The 24,856-nt window shown below is 38.0% G+C and overlaps 3 protein-coding genes across 5 annotated transcripts in view; 1 reads left to right on the forward strand and 2 right to left on the reverse strand.

Moving 5' to 3' along the window:
• Nucleotides 1-55: 55 nt before the first annotated feature.
• Nucleotides 56-10,946, forward strand: LOC130561253 (uncharacterized). Its single transcript, XM_057345457.1, has 7 exons — nt 56-113; nt 9,227-9,511; nt 9,593-9,730; nt 9,801-9,974; nt 10,051-10,329; nt 10,415-10,666; nt 10,752-10,946. Exons 1-7 carry the CDS (start codon nt 56-58, stop codon nt 10,874-10,876), a joined length of 1,311 nt encoding a protein of 436 aa, XP_057201440.1. The 3' UTR covers nt 10,877-10,946.
• Nucleotides 10,947-11,948: 1,002 nt separating this feature from the next.
• On the reverse strand, nt 11,949-17,369 carry c1qtnf6a (C1q and TNF related 6a). Of its 2 annotated transcripts, none has more exons than XM_057347250.1 (3): nt 17,281-17,369; nt 15,127-15,309; nt 11,949-14,042 (listed from the first exon to the last, which is right to left on the reverse strand). In XM_057347250.1, the coding sequence occupies exons 2-3, from the start codon at nt 15,299-15,301 to the stop codon at nt 13,495-13,497; spliced, it is 723 nt and encodes a 240-aa protein (XP_057203233.1). In that variant the 5' UTR covers nt 15,302-15,309; nt 17,281-17,369; the 3' UTR covers nt 11,949-13,494. The 2 variants fall into 2 exon arrangements, with proteins under 2 accessions (XP_057203233.1, XP_057203232.1); XM_057347249.1 differs by having other exon boundaries at nt 16,219-17,360.
• A 2,712-nt stretch (nt 17,370-20,081) lies between these two features.
• il2rb (interleukin 2 receptor, beta) overlaps nt 20,082-24,856 on the reverse strand; it is a 10,649-nt gene continuing 5,874 nt past the window's right edge. For both annotated transcript variants that reach the window (XM_057345883.1, XM_057345882.1), the window contains exon 10: nt 20,082-22,727. In XM_057345883.1, coding sequence (XP_057201866.1) covers nt 22,038-22,727 — 690 coding nt within the window. In that variant the 3' untranslated portion in view covers nt 20,082-22,037. The remainder of the gene's footprint in view (nt 22,728-24,856) is intronic.

Raw genomic sequence — 24,856 nt, forward strand, 5'->3', positions numbered from 1 at the left:
TTTGGAAAAGACGCGCACAGCAAAGCGGGCATCAGATGCGCAAATCGATCGGCGTATGACATCAAAGTACCGCGAGAGCAGACTGCTCCTTATGCTCATAAATCGCTCTCGCGGTACTTTGATCACATATGCCAATCGGTCTGCGAACCGCCATAAGAAGTCTGTATTAAATGTTACTATGTGTCACGACTATACACCGTTAAACATTCGGAATGATCACCGGTGTACTTTTATAAAGATTTTTGTATCCTTGTTCAAAAATGAATTAATAATATGTATAATGCTAAAAATGTCTAAAAACAGTAAATGGTGAGAAAATGGTTTTGCTTTGTTTGTTTGTTTGTTATTTTAGAAGGTCAGGCTATAAAAACTACTAGCATTAAAGCTTCGTACAAATCAGAATAATATGTGGTTGTACTGAAAATTCAATGCTGTTTTACAAACATTTCCATGCAACACAATAAAGAGACACATAACAACATTTCTATAAGAAGCAACATTCAGAGAAACACTCAATTAACACATTAAATGTTACATAATTATTAAACATCTCCGATTTGTTTGTACTTTTTGCAATAACAAAGTTCTGTCTATACTGTCTTCATGGTTTTGTGGAGGAAGTTGAGGCTTTAACACATTATTTAAACACAAACCATTTCTTTAACTATCAGTCATCAGCACATCAGTATTGAGTTCAGTCCTTTTCCTCTAGTTATCTGTGAGCAGTGTCTTTTTTAGTTGTTTTTTAGTTGTTCCTGTAATTTATTAAAAACTTTTCATGATGGTGGCAATGTTTAAATCTTCAGCTCATGAGTGAATGTTTGGTAGTGTCAGACAGTAAGTGTGCAGATAGTGATGTGTGTAATGCGTCGAATCATGATGAGTGCAGTTCAGTTGTCAGCGAAACTTCTAGCTGCACAGAGTGTCTTTCACCATTGCACGCCATTCAAAAATATTATTTTATTCTGACCAATTCATTTATTTTCATATAATAAATGAAATAATAATTAGTACTTCGATAATTTATTACAGTAGGTGACTGTAGGTGATTACTTTCCCAGGACTTTGTTCATGTATTGCTTGTGGTCTGTGGTGTCATGCATCTGCAAAAGCAGAACTTGTTGATTATTTATATTTTATTCCGCAAATGTTTCTGATAATGTGAGGATTACAAATGTGGGAGCGAGGGGAGGGTCGGCCAAGGAAATAATTTTTTTGTGCCATGAAAAGTGAGATATTTGTCATTCAAATGTAGTGAAGTACAGTAAAAAGTAAACATAAAAAGTAATACTTAAGTACAGATATTCAAAAAGTGTACTTACAGTTCTCAAGTAAATGTACTTCGTTACTTCCACCTCTGAACTAAATAAACCACCAAATCAGGGTATTTAGCCTATTATGTATTATGCAAAGTGCAAACGCCACAAATTGGGTTTTACTAATATAATCTTTAATTTTGTCATTTAAAACACCTCTCCCCTTTAAACTTTAAAACTGCGCAGCTTGAAGAGATGCATGCAAAACAACGTCTGACAACTTGTGCCGCACGGAGAGACACGTGTGACTTTAAAACTGCGCATCTCGCGCTGCACGAAGAGACACATCCACGGCGAGACACGTCTGACTTTAAAACAGCAGCTCATGCTACACGGAGAGACACATCTAAAACGGTAATTGCTCAATTGCTAAGAAGATGCTCTTGATTTATAACTGCGCAGCTCGCAAGTGATGTCACAGACCAACTAATCGTTGACAACGAATTTCATTATCGATTATTATCGATTTTATTGATTAGTTGTTGCAGCCCTACTGTGATCTCTCAATTATTATCACCAATTATTCAACCTCACATGCCTTCGCCACAGCCGGTACTCACAGATCAGGAAACCAGCTTGATCTCATCTACACCCGTAACTTCACCACAAATAACATTAAAGTCACACCTCTTCACATTTTTGACCACTTCTTCATCACTTTCAACATGCTCCTTCCTACATGAACTACACCTACACCACCACCCATTTATTTTAGAAGGAACCTTCGCTCTCTCTCCCCTAGCACCCTCTCTGCTAAAGTGACATCCTCTCTTCCCTCCAACTTTGCATCTCTAGATGTTGACACTGCCACCGACACCTTATGCTCAACACGTACATCCTGTCTAGATAACCTTTGTCCTCTGTCCTCCAGACCAGCTCGCGCCACCCCCTCCTCAGGGCTGCTGAAAGGAAATGGCGCAAGACCAAGCATTCTGCTGACCTAAGGGACTACCAGTCACTACTCTCCTCTTTCTCTGCTAGTGTTACCGCAGCTAAAATTTCTTTCTATACCACCAAAGTGAGCAATGCACCTAACACTCGGCAGCTTTTCAAGACATTTAACTCACTTCTTTGCCCCCCTCCGCCCCCACCCACTTCATCTTTGACTGCAGAGGACTTCACTGTTTTTTTTCACTGAGAAAACATCATCCATCAGCAAACAATTCTCAGCACCTCAGACCTCGTTACACACTACCCTCACTTCAAACATTGAACTCTCCTCTTTCGCCCCACTGACTGACACTGAAGTCACCAGACTTCTCTCCAGCCACCCAACCACCTGTCCCCTTGACCCAATCCCCTCCCATCTCCTTCAGGCCACATCCAGCACACTCACACCTGCCCTCACACACATCATCAACACCTCCCTGCTCAACGGCACTTTTCCATCCACATTCAAACAGGTCCAGGTCACGCCCCTACTTAAGAAACCCACATTGGACCCCTCTACTACCGACAGTTACAGACCTGTCTCTCTCCTCCCATTTATTGCAAAAACACTAGAAAGGGCAGTTTTCAACCAGGTGTCTTCCTACCTATCCCAGAGTAAACTACTGGATAACAAGCAGTCTGGCTTCAAAACAAACCACTCCACTGAGACTGCACTGCTGTCGGTCACAGAAGCACTGTGGCTAGACAAGGCAGAATCTAAATCCTCGGTCCTGATTCTGCTAGACCTGTCAATCACCAGATACTGCTAGCAACCCTGTCATCTCTAGGAATCTCAGGCACTCCTCTCCGCTGGTTCAAATCCTACCTCTCCGGCAGATCCTTCAGGGTGTCATGGAGGGGCTCGCTATCCACTGCTCACCACATGATCACTGGGGTCCCTCAGGGATCGGTGCTTGGAACGCTGCTTTTTTCCATCTACACAACAACCTTGGGACCCATCATACGGGCACACGGCTTCTCGTATCACTGTTATGCTGACGACACCCAGATCTACATCTCGTTTCACACAGACGATACCACTGTAGCAGCTCTCATTACAGCCTGCCTAGAGGACATCTCAGCTTGGATGAGAGAGCATCACCTCCAGCTGAACCCTGCCAAGACAGAACTACTCATGTTTCCGGCACACCCCACAGTGCAACACGATCTCACCATCCAACTTGGCAATACCACAATCACTCCTTCCAAAACAGCCAGGAACTTCTGAGTCATATTTGATGAACAGCTGTCCTTCAATGATCACATTGCAAAGACAACACGGTCATGCCGATATGCCTTATTCAACATTAGAATGGTTAGACCCTATCTCACTGCGCATGCAGCACAACTCCTTGTCCAGGCCCTGGTTATCTCAAGGTTGGACTACTGCAATGCTCTCCTTGCTGGTCTTCCTGCAAAGGCTATCAAACCACTCCAGCTGGTTCAGAACGCAGCAGCACGCCTCGTCTTCCAACAGCCCAAAAGGGCTCATGTGACAACCCTTTTCATCTCTCTCCACTGGCTACCGGTTGAAGCCCGTATCAGATTCAAGTCACTAATGCTTGCCTACAGGCAGGGGCGCAATTAACAGTTTCAAGGGGGGTATGCAAGACAGAATTTTGGGCCCCCCTCTTCAGATTCATTTTTTAAATGAGTGATTTTAATAATAAAATGTTATAATATTATAGAAATGTAATTAAACAATTTGAGACTGGTGGTGGGCATGCACGGTCTGCTAATGGACTGTCCTGCTTCACTCTCACCGGCAGCCGGAATGTTATGCACATTAGCATCAAATGTTGTGGCCTCCTCTTCGCTAACCCGTAGTCCTGATTTTTTTAGATCGTCATCGCTGGTTCCGTTACTGTCTTGAATGTTGTTCTGTGCTGTTTCATGCCTGCATATTGTCAATTGTTTGTCGCTAATCTGTTGCCCTCCTCCGGTGCTAACATCGACACTGAGGCAGTCGCTATTAACATCCAAGTTCTTTACCTGCGTGTTACTGCAGTCATCAGAAATATTTGGCTTATTCTTCGCAAAGACCCACTTTGTAAGAGAGTTACTTAATTTTTTTACCTCTCTATCCTTACTTTTTTGAGTTTTCGTTTTTGGGCACCTGACAAATGCTTGTTTCGTTCCATCGTTACTTTTTACGTCAACATCTGGCGCGCTGTTTTTTTAAGAGCGTCACGTTCACGTAACACTTTAATTTACAATAGTTTAATTTTCATTTACAGGAAATAATTTTTCTTTCGCTTTAGTGTTATTAACTGACATGTATTTGTGTATGTACGGGGAAAAAAAGTAACTAACTGCAAAAATGAAAAAGGGATGATTGTGGGGCCCCCTAGCGTTTGGGCCCATATGCACGGCATACTCTGCACCCCACCTAACGGCGCCCCTGCCTACCGGACTATCACTGGATCTGCACCGGCATACTTTCACACCCTCCTACACTCCTACACCCCATCAAGAGCCCTGCGTTCAGCAAATGAGCAGCGTCTTGTATTGCCTTCTCATAAGGGCTGTAAATCGCTTTCCAGCTCATTCTCCTTCACAACTCCTTCCTGGTGGAACATTCTTCCTAACTCAGTCCGGTCAACCACATCTCTCACAACATTCAAAAAACTACTTAAAACCCATCTCTTCTGTGAAAACTTGACAGACAAATGAGAAGAAAAAAAAACACAAAAAAAACAGTAACTCTTTCTCTCAACAGGTATTGGTCTAGCTTTTGTTGAAACTAGTAGCTTTGTATTAGCACCTATTGTATTATTGCTCCTGTATGACATATCGCTTATTGCTCCCTGAACTCTCTGTAAGTCGCTTTGGAATATAGCATCTGCTAAATGACTAAATGTAAATGTAAATTGTGGATCCTTGTCATCTACTTTAGTGTTTAAATTATATAGGTTATTTTACTGTCAAAGACTTTAAATTGCATGTAAATCTTAAAGTCCCCGTGAACCGGAAGTTGCAATAGTTTTTACTTCTATATTTTGATGCATTTCTGAGTGAAACTGAATTTCTAATGAGAAAAATAGTGGGCGTGGCTTTCATCTTTCTCTGTAATTTGATTGGATGTATAAAAACAGCCGTTGTATTTTGAAATGGAAGTGGCAGCATACTGACAGTTGAAGAAAAGGTGTTAACGGATGCTCCGCTCAAGCCGTCTAACATACGTCATTTAAGATGGATAGTCATTTCAGGAAGGAAGATTATGAGGGCACACAAATTGTAAAACGAGAATGACCCACATTGATAAACTATTTACAAAAAACGCTGCAATATATCACGAAAAAATAGGCATTGTAATTTTTTATTTCACAGGGACTTTAAAGGGATAAGTTTCTCCTTTTTAAATTGTTATTTCAACAAATACATTTAAAGCAAACTTATGACATGACTGAATCAGAATCTGTTAGTGACACCATTTTAGTTTTATCTAATAATGATTTTGTTAAAGATGTCTTGATGTAAAGTTGTAATGTTTATTTTCAAGTATGACATTTTTACATTTAGTCATTTAGCAGATGCTATTATCCAAAGCGACTTACAAAATTATATTTAATTAAAGCCTTTCATATTTAATAAAAAACTTAATGCAACCACAGAGGTCTGTGCTGAGCCTTGAATATCCATTGAACCCAAAATTGCCTATGTGCTAACTTCAGCACAACAAATGTTAGTCTGTACCTCACAAGTAACTGTTTGTTAAAAGAAACATGAGTTTAATTGACAATTCTACAGAGATTGATAAAGCGGTTAGTTCCAGTCCTTGATTCTGATTGGTCAATAGCGTTTACAAGCACGTCATTGTTAATGACTGGACATGTGAACATAAACATTTGTCTGTAATTCTTATTTTATGTCTGACAACAGAAACATAAAATATGTAAACAACTTTATGTAATTATGTAAACGAAAGCGACTTTGGCATTCAGTTGTATTAAAATAACGTAAGTTTAGAGAGTACACACAAGTATGACGCGATGGCGTCACAAACATGCTGATTAGCACATAACGTCACCATGAGCCATATACTGTAGTTTCACAAAATCCTGTGGAAAAAACTGCACTGGGATTGTTTAGAAAATGTTTTATAATATAGTTAAATAATTAATGAAATGTAGAATGTTCCACATATGTAACATAATGTTTAAACATTGTTAATGAAAGAATCCTCCAGAACTATGCATTCTAGCTGTCAGTATATTGAGACATAAGATGAAGTTTAATTTCCTGATTTCTGCTGCAGTGTCTGATAGAATAAAGATGGAGATGAGATCATTGGTTTCGGTTTCTATTTTACTAGTTCAGTGGTATTAACCTGTGGAAGGAACAACAGTCGTTCACCATAACTTCTATTTGATTTGTTCTATAACTTATAAATACTTCTACAATTACAAGAAAAGAGACAATTAATTGAGTTATTCAGATCAGAATAACATTTCTGGTTGTAATGACAAACCAATGCTGTTTACATAAGGCATTGCATGCAATGTTATACAGATTGACATTACAAAACAAAATTTCTACAAGAAACAAAATTCAAAGCCACAATGTCTCAACACATGTTAAATGTGTCTGCATTTGCTACACATAACATCAGTTTGTAAGACTTTCTTTTGCCATTATGTTCCTCAGGATCTATGTATAGCGTTTGTTTAGTAGTATGCGGTTGTAGAGGAAGTCTTGAGGCTTTAACACAGTCTGTTTGTTGAAAGGTGGCTCATCAGTAGATCAGTATGGAGTTCAGTTCTCTTCGTCTAGTGCTCTGTGAGTATGATCTTCTCATATATGTATTTGACTGCTGATCAATTGCTGTCACATTGTGTATGGTAAAAATGGTAAAGCCTGAGATCACCTGTATTGGAGAAATCAGCAGTCCCCAAGAAAGGAAATTGATAAAATAACATTAAGTTAAGATTATTTCTATAGAGCTTTAGACAATGAATTAAATGAATCAATACATGGATTCAATACAATTGGATTATGTGCATATAGTGTGTATTGGGTAAACATAATTTAAAACATTTAGACATGATTCGTGTTTCTAGCTTGTTAACCTAAAAAAGTTTTTCTCCTTGTACTTTACAGTGCTGATTTCAAACACCCAGTCTGGGCAAACTGAAGGTGATTCAATTTGATTCATGTATTACATCATATTCACATTTAGAGGTAACAGATACAAACCAGCTGAGACAAAATGACAAAGTAAAAATTTTGTCATTAGAACTTAAACGTTAAACATGAGCAAAAAAAGATCCAAGTTATTAAAGGGATAGTTCACCCAAAAAAATTTCACCCAAATTTTTCCAAACCTGTAAAAGTTTCTTTATTCTGCTAAAGACAAGGGAAGATATTTGGACTTAAAAGAAACTTCAGGAATATTGAATTTAGTACAGACTGCTTATACTTAATTAGGGTTGGGTATCATTTGATTTTATACTGATTCCGATTCTGCTTATTGATTTAGATTCTTATCGATTCCCAGTTTAGATTCCACAGTTGAAGTAAATCATTTAGATATCAACCTGTATGGTCACTTAGCCTAGTCATTGACTGGTTTGCAAAAAACTATTTATGAGCACCGTTTTGTAGCATTCATGTTTTGTGTGATTTATAACCATTGGTATTACTATGGTTTAAAGATCGCGTATCACAGGCAGTTTCATCTCATCCCAATCTCATATTAATCATGAGTGCCTACAGTAGTATTGCATACATCGTATCTTCGAAGAGTATCTAGTTTGATCAAATTTATAAAAGAGAGATACGGCTGTACGATAATTTCTGGAAAAACACAAGATGCTAGAGGTGGGACTAGTGGGGAGAGTGGGATGGAACAACAGCACGAGCAAGCAACACATCCTCACATTAAGGGCAATGTTGGCTTGCTCACCAGGAGACTGCATTCATTTATTTATTAGATATAATGTACTAGAATGATCTTGTTTGTTCTATAAACACCATGCACTGTGCTGTGTTTTGCCTTTCTGTGTTTTTCTGTTTTTCTTATTTGCTCCTGTAAAACTGCTTTGGAACAATGCACATTGTGAAAAGCGCTATATAAATAAATTGAATTGAATCATCACATTAATCCCTTTCTGTTTTGTACATTATGCACGGACACGCTGATTGCCAACAAAACACAGACGTGTATGACTTGCATGCAGTTCATGACCGGCATCTTTTAGAGCTGGGACCGCGCCATCTATCAGTTTCAAACGATCTCCACATCCAGCGTACATCCACCGTTTATATAACATCCATCACTGAAATGCCGTGAACAAACAGACACACCTAAACTTCACTATCGCAAGAGTAACGAGCTGCAGCGCAACCCATCTTGACGCAGATAATCTTGATGTTAAGCGGGTCTCGCTCGTCGGTTGGCTCGTGGGCGGGCTCTTTCTTTCGCCTTGCCATGCTTTTCCGGGAGAATGGCCAATAAAAGGAATAGGACCCCTTTGACGACACAGGGATCCAGAATTATAAAAAACTTTCCGAAACAAGTTGGAGTGCTGGGGGAGTGTATCAAGCACAGAAATACTAGGTCATACATCCAACTCGTTTTTAACAAGTTGACCATGTTAAGCATGGTCAACTTGAAGAGAAGCCAGCACGTTTAACAGTGTAAAGAAGTCAGAATGCATGACATAGCATGATACCCGATCTTTAATACATCATGGTAAAACTGTAGTTACTTTAATGAAACTATATGTGGTTCCTACACTTTATCACAAGTTAACACATGCACATTTCTGAAAATGTGCACGCATGAATTACTAAGAGGAACTGAATTTTTATTTTCTAGTGTTTGATTCTGATTCCTAACCTTTCGACTCGTTCTGATTTTCGATTCCCAACCCTATACTTAATGTATTTTTAATCTCTGTAGAGCTCAACAGCCTGAATTCATATTCACCATCAAGTGATTTGAGTATAATCTATTGTAACACATTGTGTTTGTTCAGAGGTTGCTAAAGCTGTGGTGAGTGTTGAGCCTGACAAACAGCTGTTCTCAGGAGAAACTGTCACTCTGAGATGTGACATACAGACTGAACCAAACACCGAGTGGACATACAGCTGGACTGTACACACATATAACAGCTGGAATACAGTCACCCAATGCACAACACAAAAATGCATAATGGAGAATGTGAGTTATTACCACAGTGGTACATACACATGTAGAGGAAAGAGTGTAAACGGACAAACCTGTGAGATGAGTGATGCTGTTACACTGACTGTATCATCATGTGAGTTTATATGTTTATTTATCATTATTAGTGAAGAGCTGAAGTGTAACATGTTATTCATGAGAGATTTCTCATTTTCAGATAAAGCCCGGACAGTTTTAAGAGTTTCTCCACAGCAGTGGCTGACTGAAGGAGATTCAGTGACTCTGATGTGTGAGGTCACAAGTTCATCTACAGGCTGGACATTCAGCTGGTTTACTAAACACAGTCTCTCCTCCGGTAATATCTGAACCGGTTTTCTTGTGTTACACCATCGAAAACAAGAGAACACCTGTCTTACTTTTCACAGTGAATAAATCTGCTGGTTATGAGTTGGTGTCAGACAGCAGTGGAGGATCTAAAGGCAACTACACTGTGAGTTCTGCGGCTCTGAAGCACACAGGAGTTTATATGTGCCGAGCAGAGAGAGGAGATCCAGTCTATCACACACACAACAGCAGCACACAACCACTGTGGATCACTGGTGACTTCAACACACACAACTAAACAATAATCTGTTATATCATTCATATTTTCATTCATCAAAGATTTCTTCTCAGGTGTTTCTTCTTCAGTGTCTCTGATCATCAGACCCAACAGAACTCAACACTTCTCATCTGAATCTCTCTCTCTGAGCTGTGAGGATCACAGGAACTCTACTGGATGGACAGTGAGAAGATACACAAACACACTGGAAACTTGTCCATCATCATCAGTCAGATCTACAGGAACAGAATCTACATGTACAATCACATCTCTCTTCACATCTGACACTGGAGTGTACTGGTGTGAGTCTGAATCTGGACACAAACTTCATCCTGTTAATATTTCAATACACAGTGAGTTTATCATTCTGTATTTATTAGCTTAGCACAAAATATCACTAGTATTACATTACATTACATTTGTTACTCTGTTGTGTAGATGGTGATGTGATTCTGGACAGTCCTGTTCATCCTGTGACTGAAGGAGATTCTCTGACTCTACACTGTTTATATCGAGATAAAAACCCATCAAACCTCAGAGCTGAATTCTATAAAGATGGATCAGAGGTGCAGAATCAGACTACAGGAGACATGATGATCATCTCTACAGTCTCAAAGTCACATGAGGGTTTCTACTCCTGTAAACACCCAGAGAGAAGAGCGTCTCCAAAGAGCTGGATCTCAGTCACAGGTGACAGTCTGTCATGTGATGTGATGTGAGATGAGTTTGTTAGAGTTCAGATCTTCTGCATGATAACATGTTAACACTTTTTCAGGAGGTTTTCAGGAGATTTCTGGTCTCAAGATGTTCAGTTTTCTGATGGCAGTTTGTCCATATCTGTTAGTGACTATCATGCTGGTTTCCAAATGCTGCAGATTGAGAGGTAAAACATCTGTCTAATTCATTAGGTCATTTTATTTATTATTAAGCTTCAAACACAACATATAACCAAATTAACAGCTGTGATTGTATTAGTTACCCACCTCTGAAGCATCTGAACAAATGCACCTGCACTTAGTAACAACTGTATTGAATGAATCCCTTTATTATCGATATGTGTGTAAATAGTTACAAGAGTCACTCTCAAATTCACAATGAATGATGTAGCCTTACAAATTTAGCTTCCTGTGTTTGTTAACAAGAAACATTTTTTTCATTAAAATCAAAAAGGCATTTTTCAGCAGTAACATATTATTACATTTTGGTGAAAGATTGAACATTTTGTCTACATTTCTAAATTTTTATTCTTAAATTTATATATACGTAATTCCTAAAGCCACATTAATGTTGCAATTTTAGGACTCTTATTTTGACAGACACAGACTTTTATCTGTATTTAAGTTAATCCTTCTGTGTTCATTTGTGTTCATGCTTACTAATCATCATGCAACGTTAGTTCACTTTGTGTACAGTATATAGGCAACCTTTTTATCTGAGTGTTGTTTTTCTTTGTTCTGTTCTGGGTTGTTTGTATTGTTTTTTATCTCTAATAATAAAGATTTTCTTAAAGGTGATACTTTGAAAATGTAGTTAAAATTTATTTTAAATATGTCATATTGTAATACTTAAAGGGATAGTTCATGCAAAGATGAAAATTCTGTCATCATTTACTCACCCTCAGGTCGTTCCAAACCTGTATACATGTCTTTATGCTAAACACGAAGGAAGATATTTGAAAGAATGTCAGTAATCCCCCATTGACTCCCATAGTAGGCTATTTATTTTCTCTACTATGGCAGTAAATGGGGGGTGAGATTTGGTTACTGACATTCTATCAAATATCTTCCTTTGTTTATACAGGTTTGGAACAATCTGAGAGTGAGTAAATGATGAATTTTCATTTTTGGGTGAACTGTCCCTTTAATCAATGACTCCATGCAACAAAAGATTCTAACCTTATGTATCCATTGATCCTGAAATCACTTTTGTCACCTGTTTATTTGATCATTTATCCAAGCCAACATCAGAGGAAATCAACTTTTATTGTGGCATTAAAAATAGACATCCAATAACAAAAAGCACCATGTGAAATTTCCTTTAGCTGCTTCTCTACAAAACAAAACACAAGTACATCAATGCAGTCAAGTATGTCACTTTTAGCACCTGATGTGTTAAAAAGAACGTTTAGCACCTGATGTTACATTTTATTTAGCACCTTTTTATCGTCTCAGAATCGTTGAATTACTGACAGCAGGATTTTAGGCCAAACTGAGGCAGAGACTAAACTACCAGCACTACCGTTGGTCTGTTATGGTTTCAAAACATGACCTCCCCTCTCTTTATATCATCTAAGTCTCTCTCATGTGGGTTTGTGCTGCTAAAATAGGAAAGCCACACACATCCTGTTTAACATCAACAAAAATGTCCTCCTCCATCCAATAAACACACATCACACACACTGCGTGCAGACCATCTCGTGATATTTTGTCAAAGGCAAGCATCACTGTAACTACTGCTTAAACGTCATACAAAAATAAAAACGTATTAAACTTTAACGTGTAATGTGCACTGCATCTTTTGTGCTGTGTTCTTTAGTGATGCTTTAATCTTGAAGGAGACAAAACGCACGCTTTTACTTTTTTAAGTGTTTGGACGCAAAATCTTTGCATGGTGCACAATAACATAGTAAATCATTTAAAGGGAAGAAAGTCCTACAGGTTCAGATCATATCTAAAGCAGAATATCATACGCTGTAAAAATGATTTGTTGTTTTGACTTAAAAAATTAAGTAACCCGCTGCCTTTACATTTTTAGTTAATTCAACTTAAAATATTAGTTAACATAAAAATTTTGCGTCAAATTCACGTAATAACAATTTTTTTACGATGAATTAACTAAAAATTTGATTCACATTTTTTTCAGTTGAAGCAACAAATCTATTTTTACAGTTATGGGCCTAGCAACCACTTAGAACACCCTAGCAACCACTTTCTAATGAACTTTCATGTGCCTCTATAGAAACCAACCAACACATACCACAAATTTGACGGAAAAAGTAAAAATATTTCAGCCACTGTTCTTGTTCAGTTCTTGCAGCTCAAAAAGCACAATAAGTGAACATACTTACACACTTTATAATGATGTTGTGTGTATGTTCCTTAAGTGGTCTGTTAATGTCTGGCTAAGGTCAAAGGGGCTAGTAAAAGTTCTGTCTAAATAGTCAGTGACACCATGTAAACATTCTATAACGGCTAACATAAACCAGCCAAGCTCTTCTCCACACAGACCTTGAGGTGCAGAGCTCAAGTCCAAACACACAAGCCTGTGGCCACCGGGTTATATTTTCCAGCCTTTTGTGGAATCCTTCATGGCAGGCTTCACGCTTTATTTTGAGGAATTATTTCCATGCACTGTGAGATTGTTTCATGTTGAACTGAAGAAATCGAATACAAAATGTTGGGCTGCTAAGCTCTTTTCAGGTTAATTTGTTTCTAATTGCTCCATCATGGCTAAAGCACTTTCGACACATTTTCAAACATGTCCATATTCATTTTTTTCCTTTCCAATGATTCATCGTCTCACTTCGTCTCAGGCTTGATGAGGTATCCATTAAAGGTGATGTAAATGTCTACATCGTCGCTATATATCGCATTCTCACGTTCACGTTTGTAAAGGCGTACCCAGACCTCGTCGCCTTCCTGTAGAGACAGCATCACGCTCTGACTCTGCATGATAGAACGGTCGCTCGGCTGAGCGTAAACGATGGCCTTCTCGCTCTCGTTCTGCATGATGTGCAAGTACGTCTCCTTAAAGTTCCACGTGTGGATGTTCACGTTGAAAAAGTAGATACCCGGTGTGTGGCAACGGTACTTCCCGGCGAACATGTCGAAGTGTTCGGGGCTGTTTACGAAGATGGTGTCGAAAATTAGAGCCTGGTAGTTGTCTACGCTGTGAAGGGACTTCCGTCGGCCTACGGAGAAAGCAGAATGCTGGGTTTTACAAGCGTCACCCGCAGCTCCAGCTTGTCCTTTGGCTCCTTTGGGACCTTCAGCGCCCTGTGGTCCCGGGGAACCCTCCATCCCAGGTTTTCCAGGAGTTCCCCTTTCTCCACGATCACCCTTGTCACCTTGGAATGAAAGAAAACAAAGTGTGACAATAATCTCTAAATATCTTATATCTGTGCTATTTAATGGCAATTTATTCTGAATGTAGTATTATTTTTTATTTGCTTTTTAAGATTCTCTTTAGTATGTTGCTGTGCCTTTACACTAGGTGCCCTGAAAGAAAAACTAACCGCAGAGCTTTATGACGTTTGTGCTAAAATAAGACCCCAAAACCTCAAGCCTCACAGCTTTGAAAGGGCCAAACAAAGGAATTTCGTTCTTTTCTCTGTCTAGGTCAACATGTACTTTTTCACTTCAAATACACTCAACGTGCACAAGACGTTCCCGCCACATCAGCACCTTTCCTGCCAGGCCCGTTACTTCCTGTTCGCCAAATTGGCCTCCAGTGAAGCAGAAATTCCTGAGCCAAGTTGACAGAGGTGAACTGAGGCCCGCTGAGGGAAAATACAGCTGAAAACACAGTCATACAGTAAGGTTCAGCCCAATGAGATCTCTGTTTCCCTGCGGCATCACAAAAATGCTTACTTGGACAGTTCAGCATCAATATCCCGAGTACTTTTGTGCCAAAAGACAGAGAAGCCATAGATTGGGAAGTTAGATAAGTGGGAGGCCTGAAACTAAATATGAGCAGTGGAGTTAATCTGGATAGTTATCTGTTTTTTTATTCCGTAAAGCTGCTTTGCAACAATGCAAAACTGAGAAAACATTTTAGAAAAAAAAAGAATTAACTTCCTCTCAAAGCATGCCTTTTCTATCTTTTTAGAGAACTGAATTGCTTTCGGCACAGTCAGATGCTTAAACTCAAAAAATGTGGTGTAATGCATCATGTTATGCATCTGCAGATGGTTTGACACAGTTGGGGGTCCGTGGGAGTCAAGTCTTCCATTAGGACTGGGAAGTGTTTGGCTGTGTCTGCAATAAACAATGCCATAGAGGATTCAGGAGTTTGGTCTGGGTAACATCTTGCATGAATGTGGCCATCTTGCAAGTTTTTTGTTTTGTTTGTTTTAGTCATGTTAGATATATGTCTCGGTGGAGCCACAAGATAAATTCAGTCAGTCGGTGAAGTGATAAATGAGGGTGTACCTTTTAGAATGGTCATGTTGATGTATGTGCGGACCTCAGGCATTGCAGGCATGCTTTCTCTTAGACTTGCAGCATCATCTGGTGATGGGAGGTGGTCACAGCATCGACGGCAAGGCGGTTGAGGTACAGACGCAACCAGATGTACAAACAAACAGATGAACCCGAATTCAAACATAATGGCACCTAAGAAAATACATACATAAATAAATAAAAATAAATAAACAAATATATGTCTATCTGTATATCATACAGTAAAATATATTTTCAGCCTTAGTGAGGTTCTAAATGTTAGAACTAAAACAGTTAATAAAATCAATCAATTATTGAATTAATTATTCCCTAAACAGTTTAATACTTAATGGAAATTTAATACAATTAAAAAAAATCTATTATGTAAATAACATATACATAAATTATTATTGCCCACGGTATACCTGTAAATCATCCAAGTGAAATTACATCATTTATAGGCTATAATTTATAACCATATACAACCAGAATAAACCAGCCTGAAAATCGACCTTTCGTAGATGATTAGAATTATATTGTTTTAATTTGACTCCCTAAAATAACTTTCCAGATTTATTTAAAATAAAATGAGATTATGGAAAAACTTGTGTATTTAAAAAATAAATAGGGATCATTAGACTGGCAGGCTGGATTAGCCTGTGATCCAGATAAATGGGGGGGGGGGAGAGAGAGCGAGAGCGAGAGAGAGCGAGAGCGAGCGAGAGAGAGAGAGAGAGAGAGAGAGAGAGAGACAGAGAGCGACAGAGAGAGAGAGAGAGAGAGAGAGAGAGAGAGAGAGAGAGAGAGAGAGAGAGAGAGAGAGAGAGAGAGAGAGAGAGAGAGAGAGAGAGAGAGAGAAGTAGAGAGAGAGAGGAAGAGAGAAGACGATCAGAGTTAGAGGATGATGATGAGGAGACAGAAAGAGAGAGAGAGAGAGAGAGAGAGAGAGAGAGAGAGAGAGAGAGAGAGAGAGAGAGAGAGAGAGGTGGAATGCAGCTTGACAAATTTAGCCCCGTTCAGGACGCATGTAATGTTTCTGTTGGTCTGCGTCCAACCTGCACACACAACTAGAGCTAAACTAACACAGTTCAGTCTGTCTATCTCTCTGTTCGACTCCCAAAACAGCTCGTAAGTGCCAGAGTTCATCTGCTAATTATCCATCTTCAGCTCTGATGGGAGAATACAAAACAACAGCACAGAATTCTTCAGGATCTGTGGACATATAACATCACAAAATTGATTAGAAATGGACAGTATAGTGACACTAGCATTCAACATAAGCGAAAGAACGTATTGTAAAGGGCGAAAACATTGGCTCTTGTGTTCCATCTTGTTTCATAGAGACAACAACATCAGAAACAAATAAATCCAAATGTTCTGCTTTTTGCCCTTAGCACTCCAATCCTGCGGTAAATGCATAGGGTCATGTTCACCCAAACAAAAAAGTCTTCACAGCGAGTTTCCTCCTCAGTGAAGAGCCCAACATGAGCTTTGGCAGCTCACAAATCAGTTTTCCAACCCTAGCCTCAGTGGATCTGCAGCCCAGCTGAGAAGATCTAAAGATTTCACCCAGAGGATTTTTAAGATGTGTGCCTGCATTCAAACTCTATACAAGCGTCACATTATAACAGGTTTGGGGGTCTGACATGTTGACACACATAATGAAATTGAAGCTTTAGGTAGGACCTGCACGAAAAATGTAGAAAAATCCAACTAATTTGTCACAACAGTAGGATCCTGTTGATTTAGACTAAAAACAGCACAGTGGCAACACTGATCCTCTCGCCGAAAATCTAAACAAACAAAATCAGACTGGACAACCCGAACAGGACATAGTTTATATTGCACATAAACAGTTTACAGTAAAAGATGCTATAGATATGTGGCTGCTATACATCACTAGCGGATCTCAGCCGCTGCGAGGCATGAACGCTTTGCAGATGTTCTGCATCTTTCCATCTGCCTGCAATCTGCTAACAAAGCTTAAACACACATGTGAGGACTTCCTGCTGAAAGCTCACAAAAGCTCCATGTGATGTTAAACGCTGATTCTTACTAAACTACCCTTCCTTTATAAATATTAAAAACTATAATATTTCCTATCTTAGGTCTGAGTTCATGTGTGTGTTTGCATGCAAAACTTACAGAGGTCCCTGATGCTGCCGCAGCTGGTCAGTGGGCTGAGAAGAGAGAGGTAGAGAAAGAGAACAGAACAAGATTCCCACTCCGTTTTCTTTCCCTTGCTTGCTCGCCCGCCCATTCCCTCACTGCCTTTCTCCCATCACATTCCCAAACACACAACGAACCTCTCCATTGAGACAGACTTTTTCATTTCTTTTAAAGGGACCCAAAGTTCTAAAAAATATGAAATGATTTTTTTTAAAACCTATATGTGACTCTTTCTTCTGTGAAACACAAAAGAAGACATTTTGAGAAATGTCTCAGCGGTTTCGTGTCCATACCATGGAAGTCAATGGGAGTCGATGGTGTTTGATTACCAGTGTTCTTCAAAATATCTTCTTTTGTGTTCTGCTGACGTGAGAGAGTCAAACAGGTTTGGAATGACATGAGTAAGTAAACGACGAAATAAATGTAATTTGTGGGTGAACTATTTCTTAATGTTCTTTTATGTAAAAAATGTACAGTTAAAATCAACTTTATAACGTTCCTACAAACTGTTTTCAGAAAGTGAATTTTCTGTCTTAAAAGTTTCCTTCCTGTATTTGTTTTTTAAACTGAAAATGTAGAAAGCAACAATTTTGTGAAATAAGCATTTCTAAGAGCTGACAAACTGAATCGAAAGCCACAGAAAAAAAAAAAAACCTCGAGAGGTCGTCATGCGCATGTCTGCAGGATGCAGCTCATTATGTGAATAAAGATTTTGGGCTCTGGTCTGTGAGACCTATGTTCTTCTCCTACGAGCCAACCAAAACTATAAATAACAAAATTTTACCATGAGCTTAGGTGGACCCACACACACATTTACTCAAATATCTCAAAAAAGACATATTATTTTGGACAACATTGCTTTTATATTAAGCCATATATCCAAAGCCTGATTATTCCCCTAAATAAACAACATTTGTATTTATAAAAAAACTATTCATTTTATATATACAGTATATCTATTTATATTTTATATATCTAAAGCAGACCACCTGCGGTCTTTTTCAATTGACTATTTATGTGTTTAGGTATGACTTTTTTGTTTCATTCTGTGAGCAACTCCCCAGCGTTTTCGCCAGATGTTGTTCTAGCTTTCAGCTGAATTTTGACCCCAAACTATGGAAATATACATGAGAACTTTGCAGAAGGAGAAATCTTTGCCTGAGACTCAAATCACTTTTACAGTCAGGACCACGGTGAATGATCGTATAGATTTGCACAGCTTCCTGAGGAAGGAATGTGGATCATTAGTTGGGATAACATAAAGCATCCCAAAATAATCTCAAGTAATTTGAGAAACGCAAGGCAACCTTGACTCATAGATTAATACAAATATTCAGGAGTATTTTAAGAGTCAACATTATGAATAAAGCTTATAAACCAAGGGCAACACTGCATACCATTCAGGCACACATGAACTACAGTATTAAAGAAACTACTGTCGTCAAAACACAAAAGAGTATATTGTGCTTTATGTGCACATCAACTACAACACACGCTCATCTGTTTTGCATTAATATGTCTGGGTCATTGAATTCCCGTTACTTATGTAATGGCAATCATCTCATTTGCTCCATATGGAAAGAAAATTATGGTCTATCATTATCATGACCAACTTTTGATTGACACAAGCTTATTTTGTCCTCTGTTCAACCCATACTACACACTCCCCATCTGTTCATTCGTGTGTTGTCCAAGAGTCTCCTCTAAGGCTGTTGTAAGCATGCAAGATTACCCTGTTAGGATCAGCATCTGTGAAAGAGATAAAAAAAATGGGTTTAGTAAGAGTTTTTAGAATTGTGGAAAAAAATGTGAAAGAATTAAAAGAAACAGTTCACCTCGAAACTTACCATTGTGTTGTTTCAAAGCGTCTGCTTGTCATTTGTGTAACATCTTCCATAAAATAAATGTTAAAAGTGATCCAAAAACATCCATGAAAGTATCGTAACAAGAGATTATATTCCAAGTATTAGTCATTCGAATTAATTTTTTATGAATTAATTCCGTTTTTCATGGATCCTGGAAGTTTAACTAGAGAATATAAAGTAGAAAACTGGATACAAATCATATTGTTTTTAGGTTTAAAATGGACAAACCGGACTTTTCTTTAGATCAGAAACAACTGATATAGCAGGTCAACAGCAATGTCTTCCATTAAGGCACATCAGTTTTATTTCCCAAAAGTCCAACTGACCCACTTTTACCCAAAAATGACATTTCCTTAAGCATTTACTCACCCTCTGTTATTTCAGACCTGAATGACTTTCTTCTGCAGAACACAAAAGAAGATACTTTGAAGAATGTTGGTAACCAAACAGCATCGGACCACATTGACTTTCACTGTCTGGACATCTTTTGTGTGATTTCTTCTTTTGTGTTTCACAGAAGAAAAAAATCAAATACAAGTTTTGAATGATATGAGGCTGAGGGTGTGTTTTTTGTGAAATGTAAATACAAAATGTTTTGTGTAATGAGCTCACTCCTGCCACCTAGTGGAGAGACAGAATGAAAACTTTAAACAAGAATAATTCAAACAAATACAGGAGTTCATTTTTCAGGCCAAGTAGAGGAGATAAGCTTGATTACACAAGCTGTACAACATGGCAGTGAACGGAAACACGCTGCCACTTACAAATGTCAGACCACAGTGTGGCAATACCCCGATACACCTGAGCGCTCACGCACACAAGCCTCGGTTAAAACAACACAACATGGATATATAGTTTGTGGTTTTGATTATTTTTACATGTAAAATGAAACAAAAAGGAAATGACCACTACTAAAGTTACATGTTTTATTTATGTATAAAAAACATACTGTATCAAATAAATTTGTATATAAGAATGCATATATCACAGCAGTAGGCTTATATATATATATATATACAGCTGGTGGGGAATTAAGAGACCATTCCAAATTTTCATTTCATCAGTATTTCTACATGTATTGTGACCATTCCAGTCTAGTGTCTGTTGAATTTCAACAAAGTCAAACCTCAGGAGGGACAAAGTCATCCAACAGCAATGTGAAAGACATATGAAAACTGTAATAATTTTTTTTCAAGTTTTCCTAAATATATGTACACATAACTGTTGTATTGCTTAAAGGTGAATATGAACTTGTTTTCTTTTCGGTATTTGAGGTCTGAAAAAACCCAGAGCATGTTTTCTGTTATTTTGACCTGTTTCTCCAGCTTTCATTTTCTGCAAATAAATGCAAATAGAAATATTTGGGGGCAAATTTAGGGGGCAATGTTGTTATTAGTTCACAGAATTAAACAAAAATAACCATTTTACCTAAACACATACCTATAAATAGTCAACTCAAAATCATTTTAAAATGGTCTCTTAATTTTTTCTGCGGCTGTATAATATATAACCTGAAAATGTCCTACACAATGCTGAAGCAGAGAACATTTAATATTTTATTAACGTATTTTAATAACATATTAATAAATATTAAGTATTCTTCGCATGCTGTTTATAGATATGTATAGTCCATAACTGTTTAAATAATGCTTTATCAGTTCATAAAATATTGTGTTAGAAAACACACAGATATCCCAATATGGAAGAAATATACAGAAGAAGTATTGCTCATATTTGAAGAGATTTTGTTCCATATAATGTAAAACTGTTGTTTACATATTTAGAAAGCAGCATACCATGTTGAGAGCATTTAGTAATGTTAAACATTAACAGTAAAAACTAGCAGCCAAAATAAACCAAACCCTATCAACCCTGTGTAAAATGAATGGAAAAATATTAAATATTGTTGAATTTTGAACATTTTTTTATATAGGCCCGGTTTCACAGACAAAGCTTAAGGCTAATCCCAAGACTAAAATGAATGTGTGACCTGTATTAACTGAATATAACTTGCCCAGAAATATCTTAAAATATATCAGTGCCATTGTTTTGTCTCAAGATGAACACCAGTAATGTATTCTTCAAAGGCATTTTTATAAAAGCGACTTAAATATCTTAATTCAGGCATAGTCCTGGCTTAAACTCAACCGTGTCTGTGAAATCGGGCCATAGAGTTTTAGATTAAAATTTAAAGGTCCAGTGAAATTTAGCGGCATCTAGTGACGAGATTTTAAATTGCAACCAACGGCTCACTCGAAACACTACGGAGGCTGACACAACTAAGATGTCGTCCGGTTTTCGCTTTCATATGTAGACATGACGCTTCATTGTGTAAGGTCTTTATACACCTCTGAACACATAGTTATGTTTATTATATTGCATTTCTGTGAATAGATCCTCCAAAAAATGAAACACTGGACCTTTAAATGTGTTAAGGAAAATTTGATTTGAAAGTTTGTGGTTTAAGGTTTTGATCACCTAATCTTCTGGTGGAACTTTTCATATGTCTGTCAATTAATAACAAAAAAATGCTGTTTGTACAATTAAATGAGGTATAACATTTTTGCCAATCGTAATTTGAACGTTAAAGAACTATCAATAAAAATGGCATTCATCATTAAAGTTCTTGAAACTCTGATCTACAACATATTAAAAAAAAAAGTAACAATTACTTGAAATCTAGCTTATAATGCCGATGCATAATAGAACTGTAGAATATAACAGTTCAAAGCTGTTATACTCACTAACCAGATGTAATATATTGCCACTGACTTTGGAATGCAATACAGCATAACATTGCATTTGCAGAGCTAAAAGCAATAATGCAAATAAACAACAAATGCGGATGCGAATGCAATAGACCTGCACTTAGATAGACTTGTTGCTGTATTTCTGCATCTCTTTCAGGGTCAGATAGCCACTTGCACACGGCTCAATCAGAGAGGATGGTCTGACCGTGGCGCCCTCTACAGGCTCAAATGTGGAAGTGTAACTGGGCGAGCTCACAGGTTCAGCCCACGGTGTGATGATGGGCATGGGAGGAAAACTCTCTGCGGTGCGAACACAGCCAAGGGAACCCTGAGACAATGACATTATGAAGGAAACCAGAGGATTCCCATCATCACTGACTTCTTCGTCATCTCTGTCTTCTTCGCATTGCTCCGGCATGTCAAACCCAGAGTCTGGGCTCATCAGATGGTCCACCTGGAATTGTGGGCTTTGCAGACAATCGTACGATGAGCTGGAAGATGAGAAAGCCGAGTTCAGATCTTCCTCGGGGTTGTAGGTGAAATACACAGGGCAGGTTTCTAGATGCATGGATCCTGAGTGAGATTTGCTATAGAAGTAGCCCATGTTGGAGAATATGGATGACGAAGCGTGGCTGGTTCCACTGTTCTCAAGTCCAGAGTCCACCGGATTGGAATGAAGGAGCCCGGCGGTAGCTTTGGGATCCATGAAGGACACGTTCCAAATATCAGAGACCTCAACAGGTGAGATATCATCACAGGACTGCGGATTAAGAAAAGGCCCAGAGGAATTCTGACAGCCCAGCCATTTCTGTGGAGAGGTATGAGGAGATCTGTGAGCCTGTGTATGTGTGCATTATACTTTTTGGAAAAATATGAATTGTCATGCTTTGCTTTAAGTGTAGTATAAAGTTTAAAAAATTAGGTTAGGAGTTCTTTCGGTCTCTCTATCTTGCTCTCTCTCTATCTCGCTCTCTCTCTCTATCTCGCTCTCTCTCTATCTCTTTAACTTTTTTGCAGTTAAATATCTAAAAACCACTAGGCCAGTGTTATATACAGTATTTTGTTTATTTGAGTACTTGCAATATCTCAAATGTTTCCAACTATTTGTAAATCGTGAGAAAATTGTCATTTTAAACAGTGACACGAGGCCGTATCTGGCAGTCGTCTGTCAATGGCGTCAAATCCGCGTTACCAAAGACCAGAGGTGTAAAGAGTACCTGAAAACCATACTTAAGTAATAGTACAGATACCTTGCAGTGAAAATTACTCCATTACAAGTTACAAGTCACCAATTCCAAAACGACTTGAGTAAAAGTCTTCTGAGTATCTGATTTTAACAGTACTTGAGTATTTTACTCATACTGAATGTAGGCTCAAAGCAGCACTAGTCCTCAACACTTAAGAGACATGCTCAGTGAAAAACTAGAAACAGTCTGATTTGTGAGTGAGCAATCGCATTTATTTTCTTAAATCATAATAAGACTGAACACCTCAAAATTGCAACAAATCATGGCTCGACATCATAACCTACGTCTATTACAAACACCCAAGTCTCATTTAAGCTCAAGTGCTCATAAGTAAACCAAACGTCCTTCAAAAAGGTCTCTTCAATATAACGGATAAATAAAGATAATGTTAAGTAGAATTAAAAAGTCAAAGCCTTTTTGCACTGGACATGCTGGTTTGGGCCTCATCGGCCAGCTGCAGTCATGTCCTCATTTCACATACACTGTTAGCCCTTACCTGCCATTTCTACAGTAATAATTGGCAACACTGTTGCCGCTAGTTACTGTAGGTGTTTTACAGTAAACTACTGCAATGGCTGTTTGAAGATACATTATTAAAGAATCTATTAACGCACTTAAGTCACACAGTCTTAGATGAACAAGTGTAAATAACAGATGAACACAATAAATCTGTCAAGATTTCACCAGAGGAGAATTAAACACAAACATCAATAACATCTTCACATATTACAGACACCACTTTCACTTTATTTCTGTCATCTGTGTAAGATCTTATTGAGATTTAACTCGTAGTTCATAGTGGTTCAATTATGTTTTAAGTCACCATTATGGCGATCAGTGTTTGCTTTGGTTGGACTCTTTGACTTTCTTGTAGCTTTAAAATGTACACTTATACAATAACACTGAAAGGGACTTTACAGGAACCGCAACTTTATGTTTGCTTAGTAACTGAAGATACATCTGAAAGAATTCAATCATTAAATAATAATAATATAGCATTTAAGATTTATTAAGATATGTTTGGTAAAGTGATTACATGTTATAATGGAAAGATCTCTGTCAGAAAATCTTTCTTTGCAATTGAGACACAGTTAGACACTTGACATACAAACCTCATCAATGGTGACAAACAATCATGAATGAGTTTTGTACTATGTACCCAGCATGCATTGCAGCATGAAGCTGTTCAGTTGATTGTCACCATTGTTGAGATTCATATGTGAATTGTTCATTTCTCTGTGTCCGACTCATTCTATAGGTTAATATTTTGTCTATATAGTGTGAGAGCACTTTTGAAAATTGAAATACTATACATTCTTTTTACTGGTTTACATCACTTCATGGCAATAGTCCCACCATATGGTCAAATTTTGAGCAAACATGTTTAGAGCACATTTAGGAAGAGTTAGTTTTAAAAATAAGAGCTTTTGTAGATGTGTGACCTACAGTAACTAGCTGGCAAGAGTGTTGCCAATATATTACTGTAGAAATAGCGGGTAAGGGCTAACCATGTATAAACCGCCAGCGATTGACATCTACCTGATACTGCACTCATATTCATATAAAGAAGCCATGTTGACAAGTTTTTGTAAGTTATGAGCAAAATCCACAAGATTGTAGTACCTTCAATGCCCTGTGAATGGCAATATTAATTATAAGATACGGTGGCATGCAAAATGTAATGTGTAAT

The sequence above is a fragment of the Triplophysa rosa genome, linkage group LG11, assembly GCF_024868665.1.
Source record: "Triplophysa rosa linkage group LG11, Trosa_1v2, whole genome shotgun sequence".
Taxonomy (NCBI): domain Eukaryota; kingdom Metazoa; phylum Chordata; class Actinopteri; order Cypriniformes; family Nemacheilidae; genus Triplophysa; species Triplophysa rosa.

What these genes read in the sequence shown, in the direction of transcription:
- LOC130561253 (XM_057345457.1), top strand. Translation starts at nt 56, where the DNA reads ATGACATCAAAGTACCGCGAGAGCAGACTGCTCCTTATGCTCATAAAT. An exon ending in TAAACACAGTCTCTCCTCCG is followed by an intron (nt 9,731 to 9,800) that starts GTAATATCTGAA and finishes TACTTTTCACAG; the next exon opens with TGAATAAATCTGCTGGTTAT. An exon ending in TGTTAATATTTCAATACACA is followed by an intron (nt 10,330 to 10,414) that starts GTGAGTTTATCA and finishes TCTGTTGTGTAG; the next exon opens with ATGGTGATGTGATTCTGGAC.
- c1qtnf6a (XM_057347250.1), bottom strand. Translation starts at nt 15,301, where the DNA reads ATGTTTGAATTCGGGTTCATCTGTTTGTTTGTACATCTGGTTGCGTCT. An exon ending in CAACATGACCATTCTAAAAG is followed by an intron (nt 14,043 to 15,126) that starts GTACACCCTCAT and finishes TTTCATTCCAAG; the next exon opens with GTGACAAGGGTGATCGTGGA.